This window comes from Acipenser ruthenus, chromosome 3 (assembly GCF_902713425.1).
Source record: "Acipenser ruthenus chromosome 3, fAciRut3.2 maternal haplotype, whole genome shotgun sequence".
NCBI classification, from domain to species: domain Eukaryota; kingdom Metazoa; phylum Chordata; class Actinopteri; order Acipenseriformes; family Acipenseridae; genus Acipenser; species Acipenser ruthenus.
In genome coordinates, this window is record NC_081191.1 from 14,290,495 (window position 1) to 14,316,651 (window position 26,157).

Here is a 26,157-nt window from a genome sequence, read left to right on the forward strand (position 1 = left end):
CTTTCAGCCCACACACAAAAAGACAAATATGTGCATAAACAAACTAGACACATTTGTGTATACCTCGACTAACTAACCTTAACTTGTATTTAATACTGACACACCATTAGCAATTGTAATGAAGAATTTAACTGCATTTAATTAAAAACCGGCACCAATGTTTACTAATTGGAATCGACTAAAAAAGCTGCTTTTGCTGTTAACTGCTAATGGCCTTATCTTGTCTCCATGGTGATCCTATGTCCAGCCAAAACAAGACCACCCAGGTTAAAGTGTGTTACGTGTAAACAGTATGAAGATAGTCAGCAGTTTAAAGACCTGTCTTGCAATAGAGGTGTCTAGGTATTTGTTCCCATTTTTTATTACAGTACACAGTACCTGGCTAGCTCTCTTTTGACATTTCTTTTTTACAATTTAGATGTTTTTCTCTATAATTGCTTATCCATTGATTTACCTTAATGTCCAGTCTTTTTTTGTTTCCTTCTCTCCTTAAATTTCTCACTGATTTTCCTGCAGACATCGGCACACTAAAGTCAGTCTAAGGGATTTTGCCAATTTGTCAAGCAACAATCACTTAGCTTTTGCCATATTTAACACATTGAATTGGTAGAACCATGTATAAGGTTTTCTGCTTTCAGTTAGAGGAAGCATAAATAACTGCAAAGCACCACATTTCATGTATTGTATTGTACCGTCTGGGTTTTCATTTTGTTTCATACAGGAGAGCATTGTTTTGAACAGAGCTCTAATCCTTTTTCAGTGCTGGCTGAAATGAAAGGACTAGCATCATACTGCATCATATGTACAATTGTATAGAATAGCATATAGTGTGCTTTACAGTACCCACTGATATCCATTACTGTATGCTGTGACCTGGAGTGGGTGAAAATCAGCTTCGACCTTACTACACAGCACACACTCATATATAACATATCATAATATTTGTTATAATATACACTTAAGAATTAAAGTTAAACAGTACAGCTACTTTTAATGTGATGCCATTTCCATCTGATACAAAGACATATCATTGATTATATATTACCATATGAATATTGTATTGTGTATAGCTGTTGTGCTGTATTATAAATTATGTAAACAGTAGCACATTAGAAAAGTGCAAGGTCGATTCTTTTTGAAGAATGTACTGTATTCAGCAGCACGATCAGCTGTGAAATGTTCATGCAGTTGATGAAGTGAGAAGGACCATTTAACATCTAGGTGGCTACTTGTACTGCTGCAAGTACTTTGCTGTAATACCATTGATATAATTACTGTATATTTTAAGCTTTTTGTTTTCCTTTTTCATGGTTTGATTTTCCAGTGAAAGAGCAATTTCCCAAAAGTGGCGGGAACAGGTAACACCAGGTATTTTTTTATTTTATTTTCCCTCTTGTTAGTTGTGCTTAAAATTGGAGACATCAATTTTTTGGGCACATGGCACCCTCTTTTGATGCCAACGTTTTGGTGTAATGGTGTACACAGTTAAATAAAATGCTGGAATATGTAGTAGCGTCATAGGTAAAAATGCAAACCCAGTAACACCTAACCAATTACAGAAAACACCTTTTTTGTATTTCTAGGCCACAATGAACATGGCATTTTATAGCTTAGACAGTACCTTTTTTTGGCCTTTGTCTCATTCCTCAGGTGGGTTGATCTGGAATGTGCTGAATCTCACCAAACAGGTGATATATTCACTAGCGGTGAGCTTTCAACAACTGAAAATGCAAGTGTTTTGAAAGCCAAAAAGTTGTATTGGTTAATATTAGGCTCTGACCACCCAACTGTCTGACTTTCTTTTTCACTTTATTCTAACAATTGTTTTGAATTCCACAATGGAATAAACAGTGATTTTACATTTAAGCCCATTTTTCATGAATATAACACTGAACAAGCATTGTTATAATACCAATTTACACACTGCAAAATTGTTCTGTTTGTTACAAAAAAAATCAGAATTTTAAAATGCACTTAAGATTGTTGCATAAACTAAAACATGATTTAAGCTTATAAAACCAAGAGCTGGGCTCTCAACATAGGCTAAGCATAGGTTTTCGCACTTTGAAGGAACAATAATAAAAAAAAGAAAGCCTAACTTTTTTTTTTTGCTTTACTCAGCAGCAAAAAGAAAACCAGACAACAGACCTGGAGAACAGCAAATGTTAAGCACGGACTTAATTTGAATATACTTTGTAATACATAGTGTGCATTTAACACAGGCAGCAGCAGGTTAACTGTATACATTTAACTAATATTAGGGAATGTTGGCACTTACACATCATGTACATTGATAGAAGTTAATAAGATTGCTAAATTCGAAATGCACACCGCTTAACCTAAAAGCCCTGAACTGGCAAGGGCAGCAATGGCCAAGACAAGTTAGAACAATCAGATTGTAGAGAACATTCCAATGCAACAGTGGGTGAGTTAAGTAACTGAGATGCTCAGAGCAGCTCAGTGAAAGAAGCCACTTAATGGCATGCTCAGTTCTGCTCCTCTCAAGCAGCTCAGAGATACAGAGCCGATTTCATCAGTGATCCGAGTGAGTGGAAAAAGTATCACTCTGAGCTACTGCGTTACTTAAAGCACAGGGTTTATAGCTAATAACAGCTTCCAATGGAAGAGTGCTTCTAATTATGTATGGTTACATAAATTCTAATTTCCTAAAGGAACCGAAACCAATTAAAAAAAAAAAAAAAAAAAACCTAGCACATAACCCCCTCATTTCTCGTATTTGGTTCATTTTATTACTAAATACACAAACATCAAGCCTTAGAAAAACAAGACTATGACCTAATGTTTGTTTGTTATACATCTGCACCTCAGCTTTTATAAACATGTAGCCATTAAATAATAAAAAATATATAATGGGGCAATGGTAAAACAAATACCCATGTGTACATTCAAGTGGTTGGCTAACTTTAGGTTGAATAATCATGAATACAAATATATATCACAGCAACAAAATAAGTCACTAAAGTAAATTTAGCATACAACAATTTCTCTCTCTCAGTATTGTTGGGTCACGGCTGAAACAAAATTGAAAACATAACATTTTTAGATCATGTGCCTACCCTTAATAACTGTTGGCCCCATTTAATAACAATGTATTAAAAAAGAAAATTCAGATCTATACAATAAAGGTGACAACTGTATGCAAGAACTTTTGGCTATAAACATTAGTGTTGTCGCTGTCACACGTCACTAAAAAAACGAAGCAGCTAGTTGTATAATTTGCGTGAAGTTTAAACCACATTAATTCCTCCCAATGCTGATGTCCTTTTACTGCAGTAAGATGAACCACTTAGATCTGGTGTACTGCCATTGATATATGAAGTCTTCAATTCCATTTGGCAGGCTACAATAGCAGCATTCAGTTCAACTTGTGCCCGGTGTACAACATAAAACATCAGACCTATACTTAAAATTATCTGTTGAAAGAAAAAAAAAAAAACAGGACATTTTTTTTTATACCAATGTATTTACTGCACACAAAAGGAAATAGTGTGTATTTATACATTTCATTTTACAGTGACATTTTCCTAGGAGAATATTACTACATTTTTTACTTTTCTTTTGCCATAGAAGTAACAAATGTTCAGAGTACTGAAGCAGAATGTTAAATGCTTACCTGGAAACTGAAAATAAAATATCCACTGACGCTTTGTTGTGCAATGACATCCTCCATGGTTCGCAATGTCGTCCCCAGATAAGAGTTTAACAGCTGGGTTGGGAGAAGTCCAACTGAAGAAGCCACAAGATAGTTTGGCAAGGGTACATCTGTGAGCTGTTATAAATAACATTAGAACACTGATATCAACATAAACTAACTGATAATTAAATAAAACTGCACATATGAAACACAAGAGCAGTTGCATTTCTTAAACTAAACTGGCTGGTTTAAAAAAAAAAAAAACTGTAATGTCTGTCCAATGGAGTAATCCAAGTTAAGCACACTACAATCTGATCACCATGTTTCATTCTGTGACAAACAAATACAATGGAATACAAATACAATTTTCATGTATGCCTGATGTGGAAACAGAATTATGAGTTGTTAATAATTTCAGGGTTAGCTCACTAATCTTTTATGCCTTTCACCTCTGCCAGGTTACTTAAAATGTAAATAAAATAGGGTGGTGGACTTCTATACCAATTTCTTTTAATTTTATTTTAATTCTAACATTCTTATACACCTTTGTAACACATCTTTAATATTATCAACAACAAAAAAGCAAGTTGAAATTCTCAGTACGTGTAAGTAGTAATTTAAGTCATAAGATGGCTACTCTTAAAATAGGAGACTATCCACAATACAGTATGCTGTAGCCTACTTTTTTTGTCTTTCCTTTTTTTTTTTTTTAGTTAGGGTATTGCATGCTTCATTAACATTTTTAACACTGAGTATGTCCTCCAAAAATATCACTAATAGTTTGGCAATGTCATTGCAAGCTCATAAGAAAATTATTCATGCGTCCATTGTTATTGGATGCATTTACTTTTTGCAAACCGACACTAATATTATTCCCATACTTATTATGCTTCAGTATCACACAATTTTACAGTACATCTGTGAAAGCAATACAATAGCAAGTTAGACATTTTTTTAAGCAGAACTGTAAAAATAAGTGTTTTCTAAGTCTGAAACTTTTACATATATTTCTGCCTTGTATGAGATGTCACTTAGTATTCTGAATCCCTACTTTCATTGCAAATTACCATTCTTTTATTCATGGGCATACTCACTGCCATATGCTGTAACCCAATTACTGAAACAGTGGAACACTGCAGGAGAACTTAATATTCTAACTCTTTGCATCAAGGTCACTAAAAATCTAACAAGGGCAGTGTTTTACAGTGTAGTGCCCATTTTGTTTAATTTCAGCAACTCTCCACTCTTGGGAACTATGGCCTAAGGCATAGGTCTGACAGTTGCCTGGCCAGCAAATTAATAAACAGTATTCAAAATACTGTTAGAAGTGTAGAAAGCAAATTAGTTTGTTTACTATACTTAGACAAAGTATTCACATACTCTCCATTGAGAATATTGAGTATTCTGAATATAAAAGGTATGCAAATACCTGTGCGACTGTATGCCTTAACTTGCCTCTTTCCATAGTCTGCTTTTGAACTCAACTAGAATCAGTCAGTTTAATCTATAGTCCATCATATCAAATACAATACCTAATTCAAGCAATCTTTATTATAGCATTGTGTAAATATATGGGTGAACATTTGATCTGGTTTAGCCGCTCACAACAGTAGACATTTTTAAAGAGCCAACACAGTTTAACGAGTAAACCATTCACTGTTTCTGAGAGTATGTTTTCTCTATTTTCATTTCAATTGTTAAATGCCACCACACAATCTACTCAGCTATCCTGAAGTGTCTGCTGTACCAAATGTAAGTATTGGGTTAATTCCCCATATGGAAATATGGAGTCCCTTCTACAAAGTGTAAGAAAGACAAAGCTGGAGGTGGAATGTAATAGTACATCACTTGAAATGAAGGTACACAATTGTATTTAATTAACCTCTATACCTTTGAATTAGGTCTTAAAGTGGACTTACTGATCATGTTATTCTACAGAAACCTTATAATTTGATTGATTTTGTCATGTATGTCAACTACATATATTTTGAAAGAGATTGAAGGTTTTTACCTTTCCTACCTGATTTAAAATAAATATGCAGCACAATAAAATGTCAAGCTGCAATACATTTATTTATTGAAACACTCCAAACTATGTCCATTGGCAAATTTGTAAACTGAGAACCAATTCAACAGTTAATAAGGATTTTATTTTAATTATTCAACTGCTGCATCTGAAAAAAATTATTGAACTTGATTGCTTCTGGACAATTAATGGTGTATCTGAGGATTAATTGAAATTGCGGCAATGCTTGGAGGTCTACACCTAAAAAAACCCCATTACTGAAGTAGCTGGTTACATAACTGATGTGGCATGCCTCTGCTTAGGATAAAGTTTCAAATCAGTACATAACAGCTTTATTAGTATATCTGTAATTTGTGACCAAAAGTTGGTTCATTGTGGTTGTTTAGAAGTAAAATGGAGGGGGGGGGAGGGAATTAAGAAACAAGAACTTTCAGAAATCATTAATGACATATTTTGAGTATGAAAATGATTTTAAAAATCTAGGTTGTTGCGTTGTACAAAAAGGTGAGAACATAAGCTTTAAAAATGACTTAATATAACATAGGTTTGAGGCATTCATAATCCTGTATTGTGGGTTGACTTTTTTTTTATGGAACTGCCAATGCTTATAAAGTCAAATGTTTTCATAAATCCTGATGTTCATGAAACTTTTCTAGACTAAAAATGTACTTTGCTTAGCTTGTTAGAAATAGCTGATTGCCATATTACATAATATCTATGTGAACCTACTCGCTGTTTCTTCTTGTTGCATGTACTGTAGATTGCTTACAGAGGTGGCAACAGCTATAAAAAAAAATTCAATAAATAGGGATCAAAGTCGAGTAAGGGATTACATAAAAGCTTTACAAATCTGATCAATTAGGGCACACAACTTTAGTGTATATGTGTGAGTGTTGTTGTTCCGTTTGCCCAGGGCGCTCAGGCAACCTGCCTGTATGTGTTTCTAACCATTCTCGCTGTGACCTGTGTGAACCTACCTGCAGAGGAGGGAGGGGGCAATCACAATTGTTACAAGATATCTCATTATTTTTACATAGAATTACCCATTTATTCAGTTGGGTTTTTACTGGAGCAATCTAGGTAAAGTACCTTACTCAAGGGTACAGCAGCAGTGTCCCCCACTGGGGATTGAACCCATGACCCTCTGGTCAAGAGTCCAGAGCCCTAACCACTACTCTACACTGCTGCCACATATGGTGTACTCTTACCGAGTAAATACTTTAAATAAACTGAAAATGTGAAGAGAAAATCTAGCGATACAAATCTGGAGAGGATTTCCATTACAGTTATAAACAGCAGCTATCTAGCAGCACTATCAGTCTCTATATGTTAATGGTTAAATGGTGAGTTTGATGTGTAGAAAGGTAGATCATGCCATATGAATCATGTTATACTTACTGAAAACACTGCATTTTGTAGTCCAAAGGGTATTGGCGTGAGTCTTGCTAAGGCAACAACTTTAAGTCCACTCCCTCCTTCTACCACTCTGATAACAGCACTCAGCTGCTCGCTGCTCTCAATCTTGATTAAAACCCACTCTGTCAGTAGTCTCTTGCAAACAACGTGGGCAATAAAAGTCCCAATCAAAACCCCAACCATCACCAGCCCCATGCCCAACACAAAACCATACAAATAGCCAGCAGCCACATTGAGTAATATGTACCCCCATCCACAGGGAAAGGACACAACGATCAATCCCACGATGCAAAGCAAAGCCCCGACAAGGCTGTCTAAACTCTCCACCCAAAGAAGCAAGTCCTTGAGATACTGGCGCACCAGTGCTACAGATGAGAAACAAACAGCTGCTAGAATACAGCCCAGTAGGGCGCTTTTGCAGCAACAGGTAGGAACATAGCGAGGATACCTGTTCTCTCCTATAAAGGAAACCCCGGCTTCGTTAGCTTCGTTCTGCATTGCTGATTCTATAGAACTACCACTACTATTGCCCGTGTTCCTTTCTTCATACGTGTTGCAGATCACAATGTCCATTTTACCGCTGTCCGTCGAATCCGGGGCTGGTCGTTGTAACCATCGGTTTAGTTGTAGGTGACTTTTAGATGCTGTATGTTTCAGGGCTTTAACAAAAACCTGCAAAGTTGCTCCTCCCGCCGTGCTCCACATCATTAAATGGTATCGCCTTCTGAGAATGTCCGAGCTTCTGATACCAAATACAAGACTTGTTATGCATTTACTTTTCCTATGCTGCGGATAAAAAGAAATAAAAAAGAGCAGATGACATATTACGACTATAGACCGCCAACATAAAAACAGTGTCAACTTGACAGTAACTGTAGAGTAGAGTTAGCGTAAGTGTATGGTACATCCTTTTTAATTTAAGAGAACCTCAGCAGATATAAATAAATCGGTGGTCAATACATTAATCCGTTACTCTGTTTCCTGTAATGTAAAATTATCCAACGTCTGTTTTTGTCCAGGTTAATAACTCACTATTGAGTTCAGAGAATTGATTACATTCTGTGGATGGCATATTTTCCTTGTACAGCCCATGTCAAAACGAGTTTTTAAAACATACCCACCTAAATGCCAAACATAAATATAATCTGCAGAGAGAAAAACACTCACGCTGCACATGCACAGCAGCTGTTGATGTGGCAATTCAGTCCAACTTCTGAAGTTCTGGTTAATGGCTTTTTTTTAATGCTTCAAAGTACGTTGTTCAGTCTGCGTAGGTTCTTTTCTTTCTTGAATTTATATCTGTCAGTACATTGGTATGTTGCTATGTTCAGTCTTCTCAGTTGTCTGATGTGACGCCTTTTAAACCCCTTTAGTAATTAACAGTACAAATCAAAACTTCTTGTCCTTTTTTGTTTGGCTATTACAGTACAGTGACACAACCTGAGTAAAATGTTTGTTCCCAGAATCCCGAAAACACCGCGTGACCTAAAATTTTGTTGTAGAACGCCTATCACGTGATCAAGGTTGCTACGATCCTAATACAAATCTTCGTGACCTCATCCGGAAAAGACGTCACCAGGTCACGCAACCACGGACTTCGGCGGCTGCACAGTCGCGCAGCTTCTCAGGTACTGCGCTGGAGCAGCCGGGGCTGAAAAACACAGAGGAGCGTTAGCTGACAAAGAGGCGAGGGGAGGGGTGGCTGCCTCCCCTTCCGCCTCCTCTAAAACTTTCAGTAACAACTACATATCCCACAATGCCTTCAGTTACCTAACACCATTATCCAATCTCTGGCTACCGGTGTTGTCGTTGCAGCCAATCACAGTAAGAATACGAACAATTCGAAGCGACTTAGTCAGGTTGAAGCTAAACACCCTGCCCAGATAAAACCCACCTGGAAAGATCGTCGGAGGTAACCGTTAAAAAAAGGTGCCTATAATATTAAACAAACTGTTTAATACCTGTTTGTATATATAATGTTTTTCCTTATTTTATTGATCTGTGTTATGTTCTCGTATAAACAACTGTTTACGAATTTCATGTTAAAATATATGTAACGTGATTAATTTGCAGTCAGTTTGATACCTCGATGAAATTAAAAAAAAATCCACTTAACAATAAATAAACCTTAAGAACCCCCCTGTTATATACAGTATATGTATTAATGGCTGTAAGTGTATGCACATGGAAATGTGCTGATAAAATGCTTTGGATCAGAATTTAGACGAATTAATGAACTAATCAGAATTAAAAGTACCGGTATTATAGAACTCAACCCTTTTCTTCACGAAACTTATTCTATCAAAGCAGCGTAAAAATAAATTTGCATAGTTAATTCTTTTATTATTTGTTTATTTAGTAGGCGCCTTATAGAGATTTGGGTGTGTGAACTATGCATTAGCTGCAGAGTCACTTAACTACGTCTCACCCGAAAGACGGAGCACAAGGAGGTTAAATAACTTGCTCAGGATCACACAATGAATTAGTGGCTGAGGTGGGATTTGAACCTTGAACCTCCTAGTTATAAGCCCGTGTCTTTAACCACTGGACCACACAGCCTCCACATATGTAAAGACTTACTTTTTCTCATTAAGAAAGAGAGGGCAGCATGTTTTAACGGTTTAACTTTTTTGTGTAAAAAGGTTGGGTTTTATGGTTTATGAATGCAGCTATTTAAAAAAAAACAACTTGGAAATCAGACTTGCTGGGTCGGTGTGTGTTTTGATAAGTTATTTGACGAAAGGTAGTGAATGTTGAATACGGCATCAAACTGCAAGCTCTTAAGGGCTCCCGTAGAAATAGTATTTAGATTGCATTATGTTTTATATGGAATAACTGTCAGCATGGTTAATAAGTAAATAATTATGTTGATTTTAACACGTTTAGTACTTTAACCGTTCTACGTTAAATGTTCTGTACATTTAAGCACTTTAGAAATACAATATTTGTTAAAATGCATTCTTGAAAAATACGTAATTACGTAGCTCCCTGAAAGATACAGTATTCAAAAGACACGATAACTTTAGATATTATTTTGTTTTTAAATCTTTCACCTATTTATTTCATGGTAGTGTTTATGTCAGTGAAATTTTCTTTACGTTCCGATGTGTTTATGTTTTTATTTACAGAGTAGTACAGAGGAGAGAAATAGGTGAGATGAAACTCAGGAGAGAGAGGTGAGCAGAGGGAGGAAGACAGAATAACCTATGAGACTGCATACAAGTCATATACAATGAACCGCCTGATTCATGACTTTTTTAAAGCCCCACCCCCAATCGGATTCTGAACAAGGTGCTGTTGCCACAGCATCAAATGCTCCAACTACACAAACTGACCAAACTGACCAAACTTCACAGGAAATAGAGAGCCAATCTCAAGTTTCTAATTTCAAAGAAACAAGGCAGAGAGAACTATCTGGACCTTCTAATATTTCCCAGGCAATATGTATCATTTATTTGCACTGAAAACAATATAACATTGGTCAAAAAATGTTGAGTTGACAGAAAACAAAAACATAATGAAAAAAATAATAATCACATATAATCATACTTAGAGCTTCTTAATTCATCTCCCATTTCCTTTCACTTATACTTAAAAAAAGCCCTTCTACTATTTCGCGCATTATATTAAAATTGATGTTGTTGCAGGGCAGAGGAGAGCCCGGCACGTAATTAGTGGAGCAGGGCAAAGCCCTGCTGTTAAATGTATTATTGTGGAGTATTTTAAAATCTCTGTATTGTATCCAAAAAATAACATCTAGTAAATATTTCAAAACAAACAAAAACAGTAGCAGCACTGTCATGGTCCGTTCAGGTCACCTTTAAAGCCCTTTTTTTCATTTTGTTTTGTTTTGACCTTTATAGGAGCACAATAAGCTCCCCTTCCTCGCTCACATCGCACACCCAGTATCCAATGCACCAACGGTCTTTAAAACTGTCCAAGTCCTGCACCATTTGATAATAATAAAAATCAGTCTTAATCCTGGAGACCATCAGGATTCTAAAAACACTTACAGCATTACTCAAATCAGTGGCTAAAATCTTGCTCTTTCGGGATTTTAAAATGGCCAGTTTCGCCCGACCCAGTACAAAGTTGACCAGTGAGCACCTGTTTCTTTGTTTAAAACTATATTTAATGTTAAAAATAAAGAGCTGTTTCTTAAAAACAATACCCAAGGAAGCCAGCAGGCTTTCTAAAAACAGAAAAAAGACTGCAGCCTTGGACAGTCTGAAAACAGATGGAAAACTGCGGTACAGAAGGGGCGCTAATCACTGACCCCCAGCTCCACACGGCTCAAGTACCAGTTTGTAGCTATAATTCCATGCAGCACTCTCCACTGCAGGTCTCCAGAGCGCTTGGGCAGGGGTAGTTTATATAAAACTCTCCAGACAGGTGATTCATGGTCAGAAGCACTAAGGTGAGCTCTCCACTTAATGTCCCCAAGGTCCTTCAGCTGATTATAGTGACGCTTTTTAATGCACATTTCATACAGCTGCTTTTTCTCTGCCGTATGGAAAGCCACCTCTGCCACTCTTCAACAGCAGTATTTTGCCAGGTGACTCTTCCTCCTCTGGCACTGAGGGGGAGACCAGCACTGTGGGGAACAGGGGCTCCTGCTCTGGAACCAAGCAGAACCAAAACTAGTCAAAAACTGGGACATAGCTGGAATAAAAGAGGTCTGTAAACACCGTGTAACAAAATTTATTTATTTTTTGGTTCCTGGGTAGTAAGTGTTATTTCCTAATTACTTATGCCTCAAAAGTATAGAAAATGGCTATTATTCCCCACAAACTTTGCTTTTGTGACCAGGACAGTGATATTTTGAAATGTACCTATTTCCAATGAGAAAACGGGTAAATTTGTGTCTTTTCGTTCACATAAAGTCAGAAAAAAACAACATATGAATCCAAATTAACATGTATTTATACTAAAGTAATACAAAAATGACTACAAAAGATTTAGAAGTGAGTAGTTTTTTGAGATTTACGATTATACTGTAAATCACTTTCACGAATCAGCCCCCAAATGTAGTCTCCCATCATGTTCTCGTTATAATGTCCTTGGTAGCGGCGTTCAAAGTCCAGTATATCCTGGATGAAAGTGTGCAAGTCGCAGATCAGAGGAAGCGTCACCAACCTTTTTCCAGCTTCTTCACCCGTCAAGATGGGCTCTGCTTCTGCCACAATGTGACCAGTCTGTTCGAGGCAATCGGAATCGCCTGTAACCAGAATGAGTGGCGCCTCTTCATTGACAGCTCATCCAGGAGCCTCAAAGCCGTGCTGCTCCATAATGGTAACATAATGGTAACAAGTACCCGTCTCTTCCCCTGGCTCACTCGGTGCACCACAAAGAGGATTACAACAGCATCAATACCTTGCTGGACGCCTTGAAGTATGATGAGTACGGCTGGGAGGTCATAGGAGACTTCAAAATGGTGGCATTCCTGATGGGTCTCCAAGGCGGTTTTACCAAGTTTCCCTGCTATCTTTGCCTTTGGGACAGCAGGGACACCAAGGCACACTACCACAGGCGGGACTGGCCACAGCGGACCGAGTTCTCTGTGGGGAGGAACAACGTCAAGTGGGAGCCACTGGTGGACCCCCGGAAGGTGCTGATGCCACCACTGCACATCAAATTGGGCCTTATGAAACAATTTGTCAGAGCTCTAGATAAGGAGTCGGCAGCCTTCAAGTACCTTTAAGACTTCTACCCTAAGCTGTCTGAGGCAAAGGTCAAAGCCGGTGTCTTCGTCGGACCACAGATAAAGAAGATCCTGGAGTGCAATGAATTCCCCAAGAAGCTCACTAGTAAGGAGAAAGCGGCTTGGAACAGCTTTGTCGCAGTGGTTCGGGGCTTCCTGGGCAATCACAAGGCCGAAAACTATGTGGAGCTGGTTGAGACTCTGGTGAAGAACTACGGCACAATGGGCTGTAGGATGTCCCTCAAAGTCCATATCCTTGATGCTCATCTTGATAAATTCAAGGAGAACATGGGAGCGTACTCGGAGGAGCAAGGCAAGCGCTTCCACCTGGATATACTGGACTTTGAACGCCGCTACCAAGGACAGTATAACGAGAACATGATGGGAGACTACATTTAGGGGCTGAAAGTGGATTCATATGTTGTTTTTTTCTGACTTTATGTGAACGAAAAGACACAAATTCACCCGTTTTCTCATTGGAAATAGGTAAATTTCAAAATATCACTGTCCTGGTCACAAAAGCAAAGTTTGTGGGAAATAATAGCCATTTTCTATACTTTTGAGGCATAAGCAATAACACTTACTACCCAGGAACAAAAATTGTGTTACATAGTAAAATCAATCAGGATCTTTTCTACAAACCGCACTGATTTGATGTTAAGTGCTTTGGCTTTCCATTTATATAGACTAAAATCAGCTGGCCAAGCTTAGTAAAACCTGCTTTTTAAAACACTGAAGAAAACAGGGCTCTTCAAAAACCCATTTTGTGCACAGCGACTCCTCTGATGTAGTGTTTTTTTTAAATCCTCTATGCATTAGGCAGGTTTTTATAAAAACTATCCAGCCCGCTATCATTGAGCTGTTCAGGGGGTATTAAAAACAGGTGCTTGTCAAGCCCCAGCATTCCTGCTCTGTGCAGGAGTGAGTGAGCCAGGCCTCTCCAGCTCAGTTCTGGGGCATAGAGCACTTCTCGGCAGCCTGCAGCCTGAACACTGCCACCCTATTGGGGATATCAATCAGTCCCTACCCCCCATCCTCATGGAGGAGATACAGGACAGCTAGACGCAGCCAGTGATGCCCACTCCAGTAAAACTGGACCAGACACTTCTGAATCTCATTTAACAGATCAAGGGGAGGGTCCAGGCACACCAGCCTGTGCCAGAGCATAGATGCCACTAAATTGTTAATAAGAAGTACCCTCCCTCTAAATGAGAGTCATGAAAGGAGCCACTACCAGCTCTGCAGCCTCCTTTTCACTTTATCCAGCAATCCCTCCCAGTTATGTTGCATGAACGCTTCTTTTCCAAAAAACACTCCCAATATCTTAACCCCAGTGTTTTCTCAGGTCAGCGCTGTGGGCAGTGATGGGGGAGTCGCTCCCTCCCAGCTACCAGACAGAATAGCTGCACTTTTTGCCCAGTTGACCCGAGCTGAGGTGTCCTTTTCATAGTTCTTAATGCAGGACTGCAGCACAGTGACGTCCCTGTCATTGGTGACAAAGACATTAAGGTCATCAGCATATGCAGAGAGCCTGATTAGGGCACTGTTGGGTGCAGCTGGCACAGCCAGCCCTGTTAGCTTCTCCCTCAGCTGGTGCAGGAAGGGCTCTATAGAGAGAGAGTAGAGCATCCCTTAGAGGGAGCAGCCCTGCCGTATCCCCCTCTGCACAGGGAAATACTCATGGTCAACTCTGTCAAAAGCTTTTTCCTGGTCAATTGAAATTAAGCCAATATCAATATTAAAAAGTTTGGACACATTAAAAAGGTCTCTTATTAAAAACAGCACCACTGATCCTATTTGTGTCCGTAGCCAATTTGCCAGCACCTTGGAAAAGATTTTGTAATCTGAGCACAACAATGTAATTGTAATTTAATTGTACTTATTATTTTTGGTATTGTGGTTACACTTAAGCCTTTGCAGTAAATATAAAATAAATCTATGTTAAATGTTTCATTATAAAACAAAATACAATTTTTTAAAATGTTTGTGTGTATTTATAAGGTTTTACAGTTTTTCGCATAGATCTTTATTGCTACTGCCCAGCCTGACCTATGTGTTGTTTTGTTTTTATGTCTTCGAGACTTTGTTTTGTTTGAACTTTTATTTTTGCGTTGTTGTTTTTGTTTAATTATTTTATTTTTAATAAAAACACGCACCAGTTCTTTCAAGCCTGAAGTACCTGCCTGTGTCTCTCTGTCAGCTTCCTGGTCTGGGGACGTCACCACTCAGCCATCCTGCCACACGAGTATAAAACAGATGACATGTTTTGAGATTATACAGAGAAGAAATTGATATTAATGTAAATGGCAGTCATGGAGAAGCACTGATGTGACGTGGAGAGGCTATGTGGCCTTTTCCTTAGTTGGATTTTTATTTTTAAATCTATACCGGAGTTTAATTCACTCTGTGTTATTTGCTCTGAAGTCATGTGATAAGCATTACTTAACACAAGACTTGCTACGAGATTACAAGAGATAAATGTATTTCTGTCTCAGTAAAATGATGATTCTTCAAATTGTCTCTTGAATTTCATGCATTTTGACTCATGGGATGATGTCAGTTGTACCCAAGTTGCATTAGCCAATCCCCTCTAGATGTTCCACGCCTGGAACAAACATTAAAATGACATTATAATGAGGCTCCAGCCACAGATGTAGAAGAAGGGAATCACGGGTGTTAGAGAGGTTAATGTCGGTGTTGGTGAAGGTGCTTGTTGCTCTGGTACTGTGCTGTGTTTATGTCCATGAGTTTTTGTGTAGACCTTTTGTTTTGGCTCTTGTGCCTGTTTATTTTGTTCATGTGTTTTGTTTAGTGTTTACTGTACTTGTTAATAAATGTGCGCAATAGAGCTTAAACTGCAGCTTCTTGTTTCGGAGTCTCTCTCCCTGCCAGTAACATCTTGGGCCATGACTCTATCCTGGCACATGCGGTGTCAGTAGCGGGATAGCGCCCATAGAGACTCAGAGCAGGACTGCAAAGAAAAAAGAAAATAAATAAATGGAAGGCTGATACGAACAGCAACGACAGTTGGAAGTTGAAGAGGCTCTGCCTGCAGAGCTTGTATGGAGCATGGTCACCATAGAGAAGAGTGCCCATATGAAGACCCCGGCATCATGGAGGCCTACGGAAAGGGTGATGTTGGGGATGCAACCGATTGGTTTTGCCTGGTAGCCCAACAGCCACTGCCGTCTCCACTGCTAGAGAGGTAGTCGCCACCTGCCCTGAGAAGGAAAAAGGGGTGGAAGGTGTCCAGCCCAGGGGGCAAGCGAGGGAGGTGCTGCCTGTCTGAATGCCAGAGAGGGAGGAGCGGCCTGCCCCAGTGCCAGAGAAGGAAGAGCAGCCTGCCCGAGTGCCAGAGGAGAAGGTAATCTGGGACACCTACCTCAGCACTCGCAAGGCCTCAAGTTGGTGCCTTGTTTGCGGGGAGTGGGGGTACTTCGTGATCAACTGCCCCCTCCCAGAGGAGGATGAGGAACAGCTGCCGGCCTGAGGGCCCAAAAAGGGGGAGCCGTCTCCAGCTGCACGTGCAGATGGGCCTGCGTTGATGCCAGCATTTCCGCTGCCAGCATTGCCACTGCCAGAGTACCCTGCACCCCTGCCAGCTGCACATCCGCCGGTGCCAGCATTGCCCCAAACCCCTATCAGCTACATGTCAGGAGGGCAGCTGGGACACTTACCTCAGAGCTCTCGAGGCCACAAGTTGGTGCTTCGCCTGCGGGGAGTTGGGGTACTTCACGGTCAACTGCCCCCTCCAAGAGGAGGAGGAGGAACAGCTGCTGGAGTGCCCCTTACCGCTGCCAGCATTGCCGCTCACACCATTTCCGCTGCCAGCGTTTTGCTGTTGGAATCCCCCACAGAAGTTGCTCCGTGGTCACTGGGGCTCGCACCTCTGCCAGCTGCTGCACCGATGGCCCCGTCCATGTCCCCTGGGTCCCCTGTCGCTAATTTTCGGTCTCCGGGGGAGGCACCGGGGTTGGGACCAGCACACCCTTCAACCCACCCATGGAAGTCCACATGGAAAGATGGACATGAGGGGAGGGGGTTGGTGTTTTAGGGAGGGGAGGTGGTCGTTTGCGACCGAGTGTGCTGTGTATGGTAAGTATAATAAGTACAGTTGCAGAAAAAAGTATTGACACCCTATGCTTATTATACCATAATTAAAGGGAACAGATTAAGGACAGACATTTTGCAAACTTTAACCACTTTTTTAATAAAATAAAAAGCTAAATACACAATTTCTAGCAATTTAACAAATAATCTTTATGAAAAACAAACAAATTATTTTAAAGTATTAGTTTATGACAAAAGTATTGGCACCCCTGCTTTAGTATTTCATGTGTCCTCCTTTTGCCTTTGTTATGGCTTTCAGACATTTATGATAATTCTTAACCAGTATGCTATATCTTGTTAGTGAAATCTAAGCCCATTCTGTTTTGCATATTTCCTTTAGCTCAGACAGATTGGCTACGCAATGCTTGGTTGCAGCTTTTTTCAGATCAGTCCAAAGAATGTCTATTGGATTGAGATCTGGTGACTGTGAAGGCCATTCCAGAACCTTTATCTTTGTTTTCTTCAAGAATTCCAGAGATGGCCAATCAGCCCATGAGAAAATGGTATCATTGTACTTTGTAGAATGTTTTGATACATGGCTGCATTCATTTGATCTTCAATCCCATGAATGTCTCCAGTCCCTGAACTTCTAAAATATCCCAATATCATGATCGAACCACCATGTTTAACAGTAGGAACAAGGTTTTCTTCATTGAAGGCTGTCCATTTTATTCTCCAAACATACTGTGGTCCATTTTTGGGGAAAAGTTATATTTTAGTCTCATTGGACCAGAGAATTCTGTTGAAGAATGCTTCAGATTCCTGTTCATATTTCTTGGGAAATTTTAGACTATTTGTTTTATGAATTTTCTTTAAAAGTGGTTTGCAGCGAGGTCTACCTGCATACAACTCTTCTGTGTTCAGATGTCATTGTAAAGTTCTTTCATGCACTGTGATGCCTGATTCTTTTAAATCTTTCTTTAAGTCCTTGGCTGTTAATCTTGCATTTTTTTTAGCTGCTTGGACGATTCTCCTACATGCTGTACCCATACCCGTACCCGTAATTTGCCAAAAGGTTCTTCTTGAACAGATGTTGGGAATAATTACCTCTTTTAATTGACTTTATAATGCAGCTTAAATACTGTGTAATAGTTTTCAATCAATTCACATATGTTTTAATTAGTTGTATTACATTTTTACAGACCTTTTATAAAGATTGTTTGTTAAACTACAAAAAATTGTGTGTTTTGATGTTTGTCATATTAATGAGTGGCTACTGTTGATTAAGTGCTGGTATTTAACATGTTTTCTTGAATTATCTTATATTAAGTGTAGGGTGCCAATACTTTTGTCTGTGATTGTAAATAGTTCTGTTATGCGTTGACTTTCTCTGAAATACTTTAACAAATCTACAACTTTGCTTCCTTTCAAATCTAAGAACAGCTGCATGTGAAATAACTGGACAAACCTGGTTTCAATCTAAACTGACTGTTTAGTAATTTCAAATGCCCAGCAGACCACTAGAAAATTAAAAGCTAATTTAAGTTCTCCCTCACCTTATCATAGTTTAATGCTTTATTAGTTCCTTATGTCCTGAAATGATTCCAAAATGGGAAATGCTGAGACCCAGTTATATATATATATATATATATATATATATATATATATATATATATATATATATATAGATATACAGACGTGCTCAAATTTGTTGGTACCCTTACAGCTCATTGAAATAATGCTTCATTCCTCCTGAAAAGTGATGAAATTAAAAGCTATTTTATCATGTATACTTGCATGCCTTTGGTATGTCATAGAATAAAGCAAAGAAGCTGTGAAAAGAGATGAATTATTGCTTATTCTACAAAGATATTCTAAAATGGCCTGGACACATTTGTTGGTACCCCTTAGAAAAGATAATAAATCATTGGATTATAGAGATATTTCAAACTAATTAGTTTCTTTAATTAGTATCACACATGTCTCCAATCTTGTAATCAGTCATTCAGCCTATTTAAATGGAGAAAAGTAGTCACTGTGCTGTTTGGTATCATTGTGTGCACCACACTGAACATGGACCAGAGAAAGCAAAGGAGAGAGTTGTCTGAGGAGATCAGAAAGAAAATAATAGACAAGCATGGTAAAGGTAAAGGCTACAAGACCATCTCCAAGCAGCTTGATGTTCCTGTGATAACAGTTGCAAATATTATTAAGAAGTTTAAGGTCCATGGAACTGTAGCCAACCTCCCTGGGCGTGGCTGCAAGAGGAAAATCGACCCCAGATTGAACAGAAGGATAGTGCGAATGGTAGAAAAAGAATCAAGGATAACTGCCAAAGAGATACAAGCTGAACTCCAAGGTGAAGGTACGTCAGTTTCTGATTGCACCATCCGTCGCTTTTTGAGCGAAAGTGGGCTCCATGGAAGAAAACCCAGGAGGACTCCAGTTTTGAAAGAAAAACATAAAAAAGCCAGACTGGAATTTGCTAAAATGCATATTGACAAGCCACAATCCTTCTGGGAGAATGTCCTTTGGACAGATGAGTCAAAACTGGAGCTTTTTGGCAAGTCACATCAGCTCTATGTTCACAGACGAAAAAATGAAGCTTTCAAAGAAAAGAACACCATACCTACTGTGAAACATGGAGGAGGCTCAGTTATGTTTTGGGGCTGCTTTGCTGCACCTGGCACAGGGTGCCTTGAATCTGTGCAGGGCACAATGAAATCTCAATACTATCAAGGCATTCTGGAGCGAAACGTACTGCCCAGTGTCAGAAAGCTCTGTCTCAGTCGCAGGTCATGGGTCCTCCAACAGGATAATGACCCAAAACACACAGCTAAAAGCACCCAAGAATGGATAAGAACAAAACATTGGACTATTCTGAAGTGGCCTTCTATGAGTCCTGATCTGAATCCTATCGAACATCTATGGAAAGAGCTGAAACTTGCAGTCTGGAGAAAGCACTCATCAAACCTGAGACAGCTGGAGCAGTTTGCTCAGGAAGAGTGGGCCAAACTACCTGTTACCAGGTGCAGAAGTCTCATTGAGAGCTACAGAAAATGTTTGATTGCAGTGATTGCCTCTAAAGGTTGTGCAACAAAATATTAGGTTAGCGGTCCCATCATTTTTGTCCATGCCATTTTCCTTTGTTTTCTTATTTACAATATTATGTTGAATAAAAAATCAAAAGCAAAGTCTGATTTCTATTAAATATGGAATAAACAATGGTGGATGCCAATTACTTTTGTCAGTTTCAAGTTATTTCAGAGAAAATTGTGCATTGTTTGTTTTTTGTGGAGGCGTACCAACAAATTTGAGCACGTCTGTATATATATATATATATATATATATATATATATATATATATATATATATATATATATATGCATATATGCAGATTCATTCATTTGAGAAACTTTAACCTCAATTTAGCAGTCTCACTCCTTGAAGTAACACATTCATTTGTATGGTTTTATTCATTGGAAGAATGCAACCTTGGCATCACTTTTATTATTATTATTATTATTATTTATTTCTTAGCAGACGCCCTTATCCAGGGCGACACTCAGGGATCACTGCTTGAAACCTTTGAGTAGAGTAGCATTCTTAATTTTGGAGGCTAATGACCTCAGACAGGCTGTACAATAAAATACCCAGATTTCATTTTATTTAGAGTCTTGACTAGTTTTCTGAGTGATTAACCCAGCCACTGTGCAACCTGGACTCACATTAAAGTTTGCAAGAGCCTCTGGTAGGTGAGGGCGAGAGAATGAAACAACTGGAAATTCAATTGTTTATTTTTGCAATACCACCACTAGAGGGACCTATTGCAGCTTCTAATTGTCTTGAAGATCTTAGCAGTTTAAATCCTGCAGGAGCAGATTTACATTACTGTGTATACAAGTAATATGCTAACTGACCCAAGAGTCATGAGTTGTGCCAACATGTAAGGTATATTTAACCATTCAAATCACTCGAAGAACCAAACTTCCAAAACATTGTACTATAGATTTAATTTTGACAGTGAGGGGTGTCCTGGAAAAACTTGATAGCCCACAATTTAATTTTTTTTACTTGCTTCTTCTTAAGAACCAAAACAACTTTTAAAAAAATCAAATGTTTATGACTTATCAAGTTTTTGCATCAATTCTTTTTTTAAAAAATGTTATAGAAAAACAGTTTTTGATGATAATACAAAGAAAAAGGAGTTGACTCTGAAATTGCGGGTGAGATATAATGAATACTGTCAACAGGATTTTATAAGATAATAATCTTCTTAACCATTTTTTCTTTGTTATTATTTTCATTCATAAAAATGGGACAAATACCTAATGTAGAAGCATTCTAGGACGATGCATTACAAGGTATTTTGATGGATTTATCGAGCCAGCACAGACTGAGATAGTAATTAGTCAATTCACATGGTAGAACTCCCTAGACTAGCTGACCTTTAGATGTCTCCTCTAGGGATACTCTATATCATAAGTACACCAGGCTGTCTGATTAATGAATGCCAATAGCAAATTAGTGACAGAAGTAAAATCTCAGGGGTCTCTATGTGCTGTGCGTGGTTCATGCTTACATGTGTTGATAGAGGATCTTGTTCCTTTTATGAGTTTTGATCACCCATAGAAATGTTTTATGTGACATATTTCTTAATTGTACACATGATAGAGTGGTATCCTAGAATTATTAATTATCAAGAATAAAACCAGAATCAAATTAGACTTTTAAAATGCGTCTTACTGCAGTTACTCTAATGCTGTGTTTTTTATTCATTTATTTATTTGTGACGCATTTGTGTTAAGGTGCTTTAACTATGAGTCCAGAGGCACACTTCTGTTTTAGTTGCATGTTATACACATATGCTGGCTCTATGCAGACACTCTGGCTGATCTATCTCATAATACATGCTTCTAACTCCTGAACTCAGGAGAAATTAGTGGACATAGACACAGTAATTGTTACAAGAACCACTCAAAATAGTTGTAAACATGAGAGTGAAAAACTAAAATTAATTCTATAGAATGTCTTTGAAACCCTAAACCCTTAAATATATGAGTATAATAAATACAATATAATATGGGCTTTGTTAAATGATATATACCTATATACTGGCATACTACCATATTTTAGTTTTGGGTGTTATGTGCCCTTTTTGTATCAAAGCTTTGTGTATATACACTTTTAAAAAAAACGTATGGGATTAATGACAGTATCTTTTTTTTGTTATACAGAGGATTATATATAGCAATAGACAGATAACTGCAACTTGTCATAATGTTTTTCAATGTAATTTTTTTCTCTTTTCTCTAAGGGATGTCTTGACCACATAACCGTTTACAAATGTGCGTGTGGAATTCAAATTAGACATCATTACAAAAAACAAATGGGACTTGTTATTTCTTTATTTATTAACTATACGGTTCTTATTGATGGCGAAATATGTTGGTAAAGCCAACAGTGTTAGTAACCACCCATATTCAGCAAATGACCACATTTCAAAAGTCCAACAAATCATAGTTTTCAATATTCCTTTTGACAACAATGTAGTGTCCGTGCTCCTCCATTTGAATAGTTGTTTAACTGAGTGTGTCTCCCTGTTGAATACTGTATATGGCTGACCAAATTCTGTATTTGTGAATGAGTTGATGAAACTGAGTCGCTGGAGCCTTCAGCAACTGGCATCGCGCAAAGAGCTTAACACAAACAGCAGCAGAAACCACACTGAACAGAAGCGCAGCAAAGGCATAGCATCACTCGGGCGTATTGTCACTACCGTAATACGGATCTGCTGTAGAAATACTTTGTTGTTGTTGTTGTTGTTGTAGACACAAGCGTCTAAATTAATATTTATTCATCTTTTTTTTAAAAAAAAAAGTACAATAAAAGAGCTTTTTTTTGGTAGAAGACATGGATTCCTCAGAAGAAGTGAAATCATTTTCAAACGAAGCAAGCTCGCCACTGGAACTGAAGAAAGGAATGTCAATCTTTATCGATGTAAGTGAACATAAACTGAATCGTTATTAACGTAGCACATACAAAGCAAGGAAGCAACAAGTACGGCAAGGAGCATCATTATAGGCATATTCTAACTTATTAAATATATATGTTTTAAATAATAAATAAATAAAAAAAAACTAACAAGTGGCTTGACTTAATAACTTATTAATGAATATGTTACAATCCAGTGATAAAAACTCGCCTGAAAAACAAACAAACAAACAAAAAAAAACCCTATACCTTTATCATGATTTTAAAGAGCATTTTCACGTGTGGTCAAATATATAACAATAATAATGTTTATGTCGTATCGTAGACTATATATATATATATATATATATATATATATATATATATATATATATATATATATATGTGTAAAATAAATTTTAGACTTATTTGTATGAGCTATACTGAACGGCATTTTGAAATGTGGCACTGGTTGATTGAATTATACAGAATCGAATTGAGTGGCAGATGGGCTAGTCGAAGGGGCGTCGCTGTTTCTGATGTACAACGTCATTATTTTCGAAAGAGACTGGTTAAATGTCACTATAACCTGGGTGTTTAAATTGATATGCATTGTGAACATGGCGTGGCCAAGGAGGCGATATCATACAGCTTAAATATGTAAATTAAACTGTTGTATAAATTGAAAATGTAATTCCAGGAACAAAAGCTTGCCTTTAGCAATTCAAAAATACATAGTGCATGGCTTACTAGCCCACGTTTGTTTATTTGTTATATAAAAACTGCTTTAAACTGAAGTGTAAGGCATCCAGTGTCAGATGCTAGAATTCAACACATAGTCAACTCATTTATCATTGGGTAATAACATATTTTTTAATATTAATTTATCACAATGGCAAAATCATACTGTCCTGTATTAAATTTGTTTCAAAGCAGGCATGGCAAAACATGTGCAGTATTTACATATCCCATTGTGATTGTCTTCCCCTTGTCCCCGTAGAATATTGTTGAAAATCTGTAGCTGACTTCTCATAAGCATTTCAAGTATTTTTTTTTTTTCCGTCAACAATACAGCTTTACCTAATTTTAGATTTACAGTGTATAGTGCGCTGCAATATAGGATGCGTCTCACCTGGAGATGCTTTCACCCTGTATTTTGGACTGTCATTGTTACATTATAAAAGGAAAAATCTTTTCTCCAGAATGACCCATAAATACAAAGTTTTTTGCAGAAACACCTACTAAGCAAGCTCCTACTATCATTCTTTTATTAGTCTGTTAGATCTCCTGTCTTGCCCACCATGGCTGAAACTGGCTTGCAAGAAGAAGCAGCATTTATATGTTACAGAATACACATGTCATGGATTCCATTTGCAGAAATGAATCAGACATGTTCAATTCACTTGCCTGTGACACAGACATTGCTCTGTAGGGATTCTTTATTACTGGAGAAATGGTTGCTGGCAGTGAGTATGATCTAGCTGTGTAATTAACACTGGGACTTGAAACACTACATTGGCTTGTCTTTTTGAAGGATGTCAACTGTGATGGTGCAAGTTTCCTTGATTTTTCACAGAGTTGCAGGGGTGCATTTACTAGGTGGTGGTGATAGTAAGGATATTCCAAAAGGGAATGGAGATCACAGGCACAAGTCAAAGAGAGTAAAGCAGCAACTTGAGCCTTGCCTCCACTGTACCAGTCAATGTGGAACAAGCCCAGTATCCTCTTTTTTATTGCTGGGTGCTCCATAATTAAATACAAGACAATACATTTCTACTCAATTGATGGTATCATGCCTTAAGAATTTCCATACAGTGAAAAAAAGTATTATTCTACATGATAAAATAGTCCAATACTAAATAAAAGTTTTTGACTAAAAGTCTTTAATAGTTGCAACATTTTTTTCAGTATTTCTAAATCTACCTCTTTGGAATGTTTTGTAGTTATATGGGTGATACAATATTAGAATCATATGGAATTATAGTTATTCAATTACTTGCTTTCCTTGCACATGTACAGTAAAATAATCTACTATGGACACTTACTAAATTATTTTCATTTTCAAAGATAGCCAGTTATCCCTCTTTGTTTCCCCGTATGTTTTCTTTAGAAATTCAATTCAGGTCAGCAACAATTTGTTACCTTTTTTTCAGATCTTAAGAAGAGCAGATAAAAATGGTAAGTTGTTCATCATTTAAAGATGTTCAGATATTTGTTATGCATGATAACCGTATAGCCTTATTAACCTTTGGTCTTATGGTAATGTTGTTTGTTGTCATTGTGGGTTGCTATTTCTGTGCTTTCTGTTTGAAATGATGAAATCTGCTGTCATGGTAACATGACCTGTGCCCCCTCATTGACATAAATTAGTCTTTTCAGCCACTGTGTGGGCCTCAAGATTTATTTTAGTTGTGTGTCTGTCTAGTTGGTGGTCAAAACACTCACTTCACACAGTCCACCTCACAAACTAGAGCTGTGCATGCTGACTCAAAGCTTAATGTCATTAGTTTCTAAATAAAAATAAGCCTTACTTGTGCCATACAGCACAGTACGGTGATGTGTTAACTTACTGTATGATGAGAAGCATATATTCATTATGCTGATAAATAGAATAATGTAGACACAGAAAATTAACAAAATAATGTTGCTACCGAAGGATGACTGCTCTGTGTTCCTTCCAGATGATGGCAAGCTCTCCTTTGATGAATTCAGAGCCTACTTTTCTGATGGAGTCCTCATTGGTGATGAACTACAGGAGCTTTTCCACACCATTGATACTCACAAGACAGAGTAAGAGGCACTTTATTAATTTATTAAAAAATAAAAAAAAAACACTGATTAAAATGTGTAGATTCAAATCAGGCTCAAGATCATTCCAAGATGGCAGGAAATAAAAAATCCAAAGTCATCATGCATCACAAGAAGAACAGATACAGTTAGGCTAGCCACTGTGATTGGCACTGCTCTTTACATCAGTCTACAGTCTGAATTAAAAACATGAATACGATTCTGTCTATTCCAGTGCAGATTTGATTAGGCAAACTGCCAAGAAAACCACAGTGTCACCCTCTACTGTTAGGTACTGTATATGGTGAAGAAATTCATAAAAACGACCGTATCTCTGACGATGCCCTCGGGGCTGGCAAACTGAAAGATTATGTATGATATCATAAGAAATAAACGTGAATAAGAACAACTGCAAAAAAATAAAAATTAAAAAAAAATAAAGAATAAGAGATTGAAGAAGATGGGGCAAATTATCCCTAGAAATCCAACAGAAATTGGTTGTCTCCATGTTTTGTCCATAAGGAAAAGTAATTGTAAAAGGTTGACTAC

General features: G+C 37.9%; 2 protein-coding genes across 3 annotated transcripts in view; one reads left to right on the plus strand and one right to left on the minus strand.

Annotated features, from left to right (window-relative positions):
- Positions 1 to 1,366: 1,366 nt before the first annotated feature.
- On the minus strand, positions 1,367 to 8,668 carry LOC117435518 (transmembrane protein 64-like). 2 transcript variants are annotated; one of them, XM_034058775.3, is made up of 4 exons: positions 8,219 to 8,668; positions 7,080 to 7,883; positions 3,635 to 3,790; positions 1,367 to 3,434 (listed from the first exon to the last, which is right to left on the minus strand). In XM_034058775.3, the coding sequence occupies exons 2-4, from the start codon at positions 7,803 to 7,805 to the stop codon at positions 3,249 to 3,251; spliced, it is 1,068 nt and encodes a 355-aa protein (XP_033914666.1). In that variant the 5' UTR covers positions 7,806 to 7,883; positions 8,219 to 8,668; the 3' UTR covers positions 1,367 to 3,248. The 2 variants fall into 2 exon arrangements, with proteins under 2 accessions (XP_033914666.1, XP_033914665.1); XM_034058774.3 differs by having other exon boundaries at positions 1,368 to 3,434; positions 8,265 to 8,666.
- Positions 8,669 to 22,538: 13,870 nt separating this feature from the next.
- LOC117394957 (N-terminal EF-hand calcium-binding protein 1-like) overlaps positions 22,539 to 26,157 on the plus strand; it is a 64,147-nt gene continuing 60,528 nt past the window's right edge. Inside the window, exons 1-3 of the mRNA XM_033993728.3 lie at positions 22,539 to 22,848; positions 24,975 to 24,999; positions 25,503 to 25,611. Of these exons, the coding sequence (XP_033849619.1) occupies positions 22,762 to 22,848; positions 24,975 to 24,999; positions 25,503 to 25,611 (221 nt within the window). The 5' untranslated portion in view covers positions 22,539 to 22,761. The remainder of the gene's footprint in view (positions 22,849 to 24,974; positions 25,000 to 25,502; positions 25,612 to 26,157) is intronic.

Coding starts and splice junctions, on each gene's coding strand:
- LOC117435518 (XM_034058774.3), bottom strand. Junction 3,791..7,079: donor TACAAAATGCAGTGTTTTCA/GTAAGTATAACA, acceptor TATTTATAACAG/CTCACAGATGTACCCTTGCC. Junction 3,435..3,634: donor ATTTTATTTTCAGTTTCCAG/GTAAGCATTTAA, acceptor TTCTTTCAACAG/ATAATTTTAAGTATAGGTCT.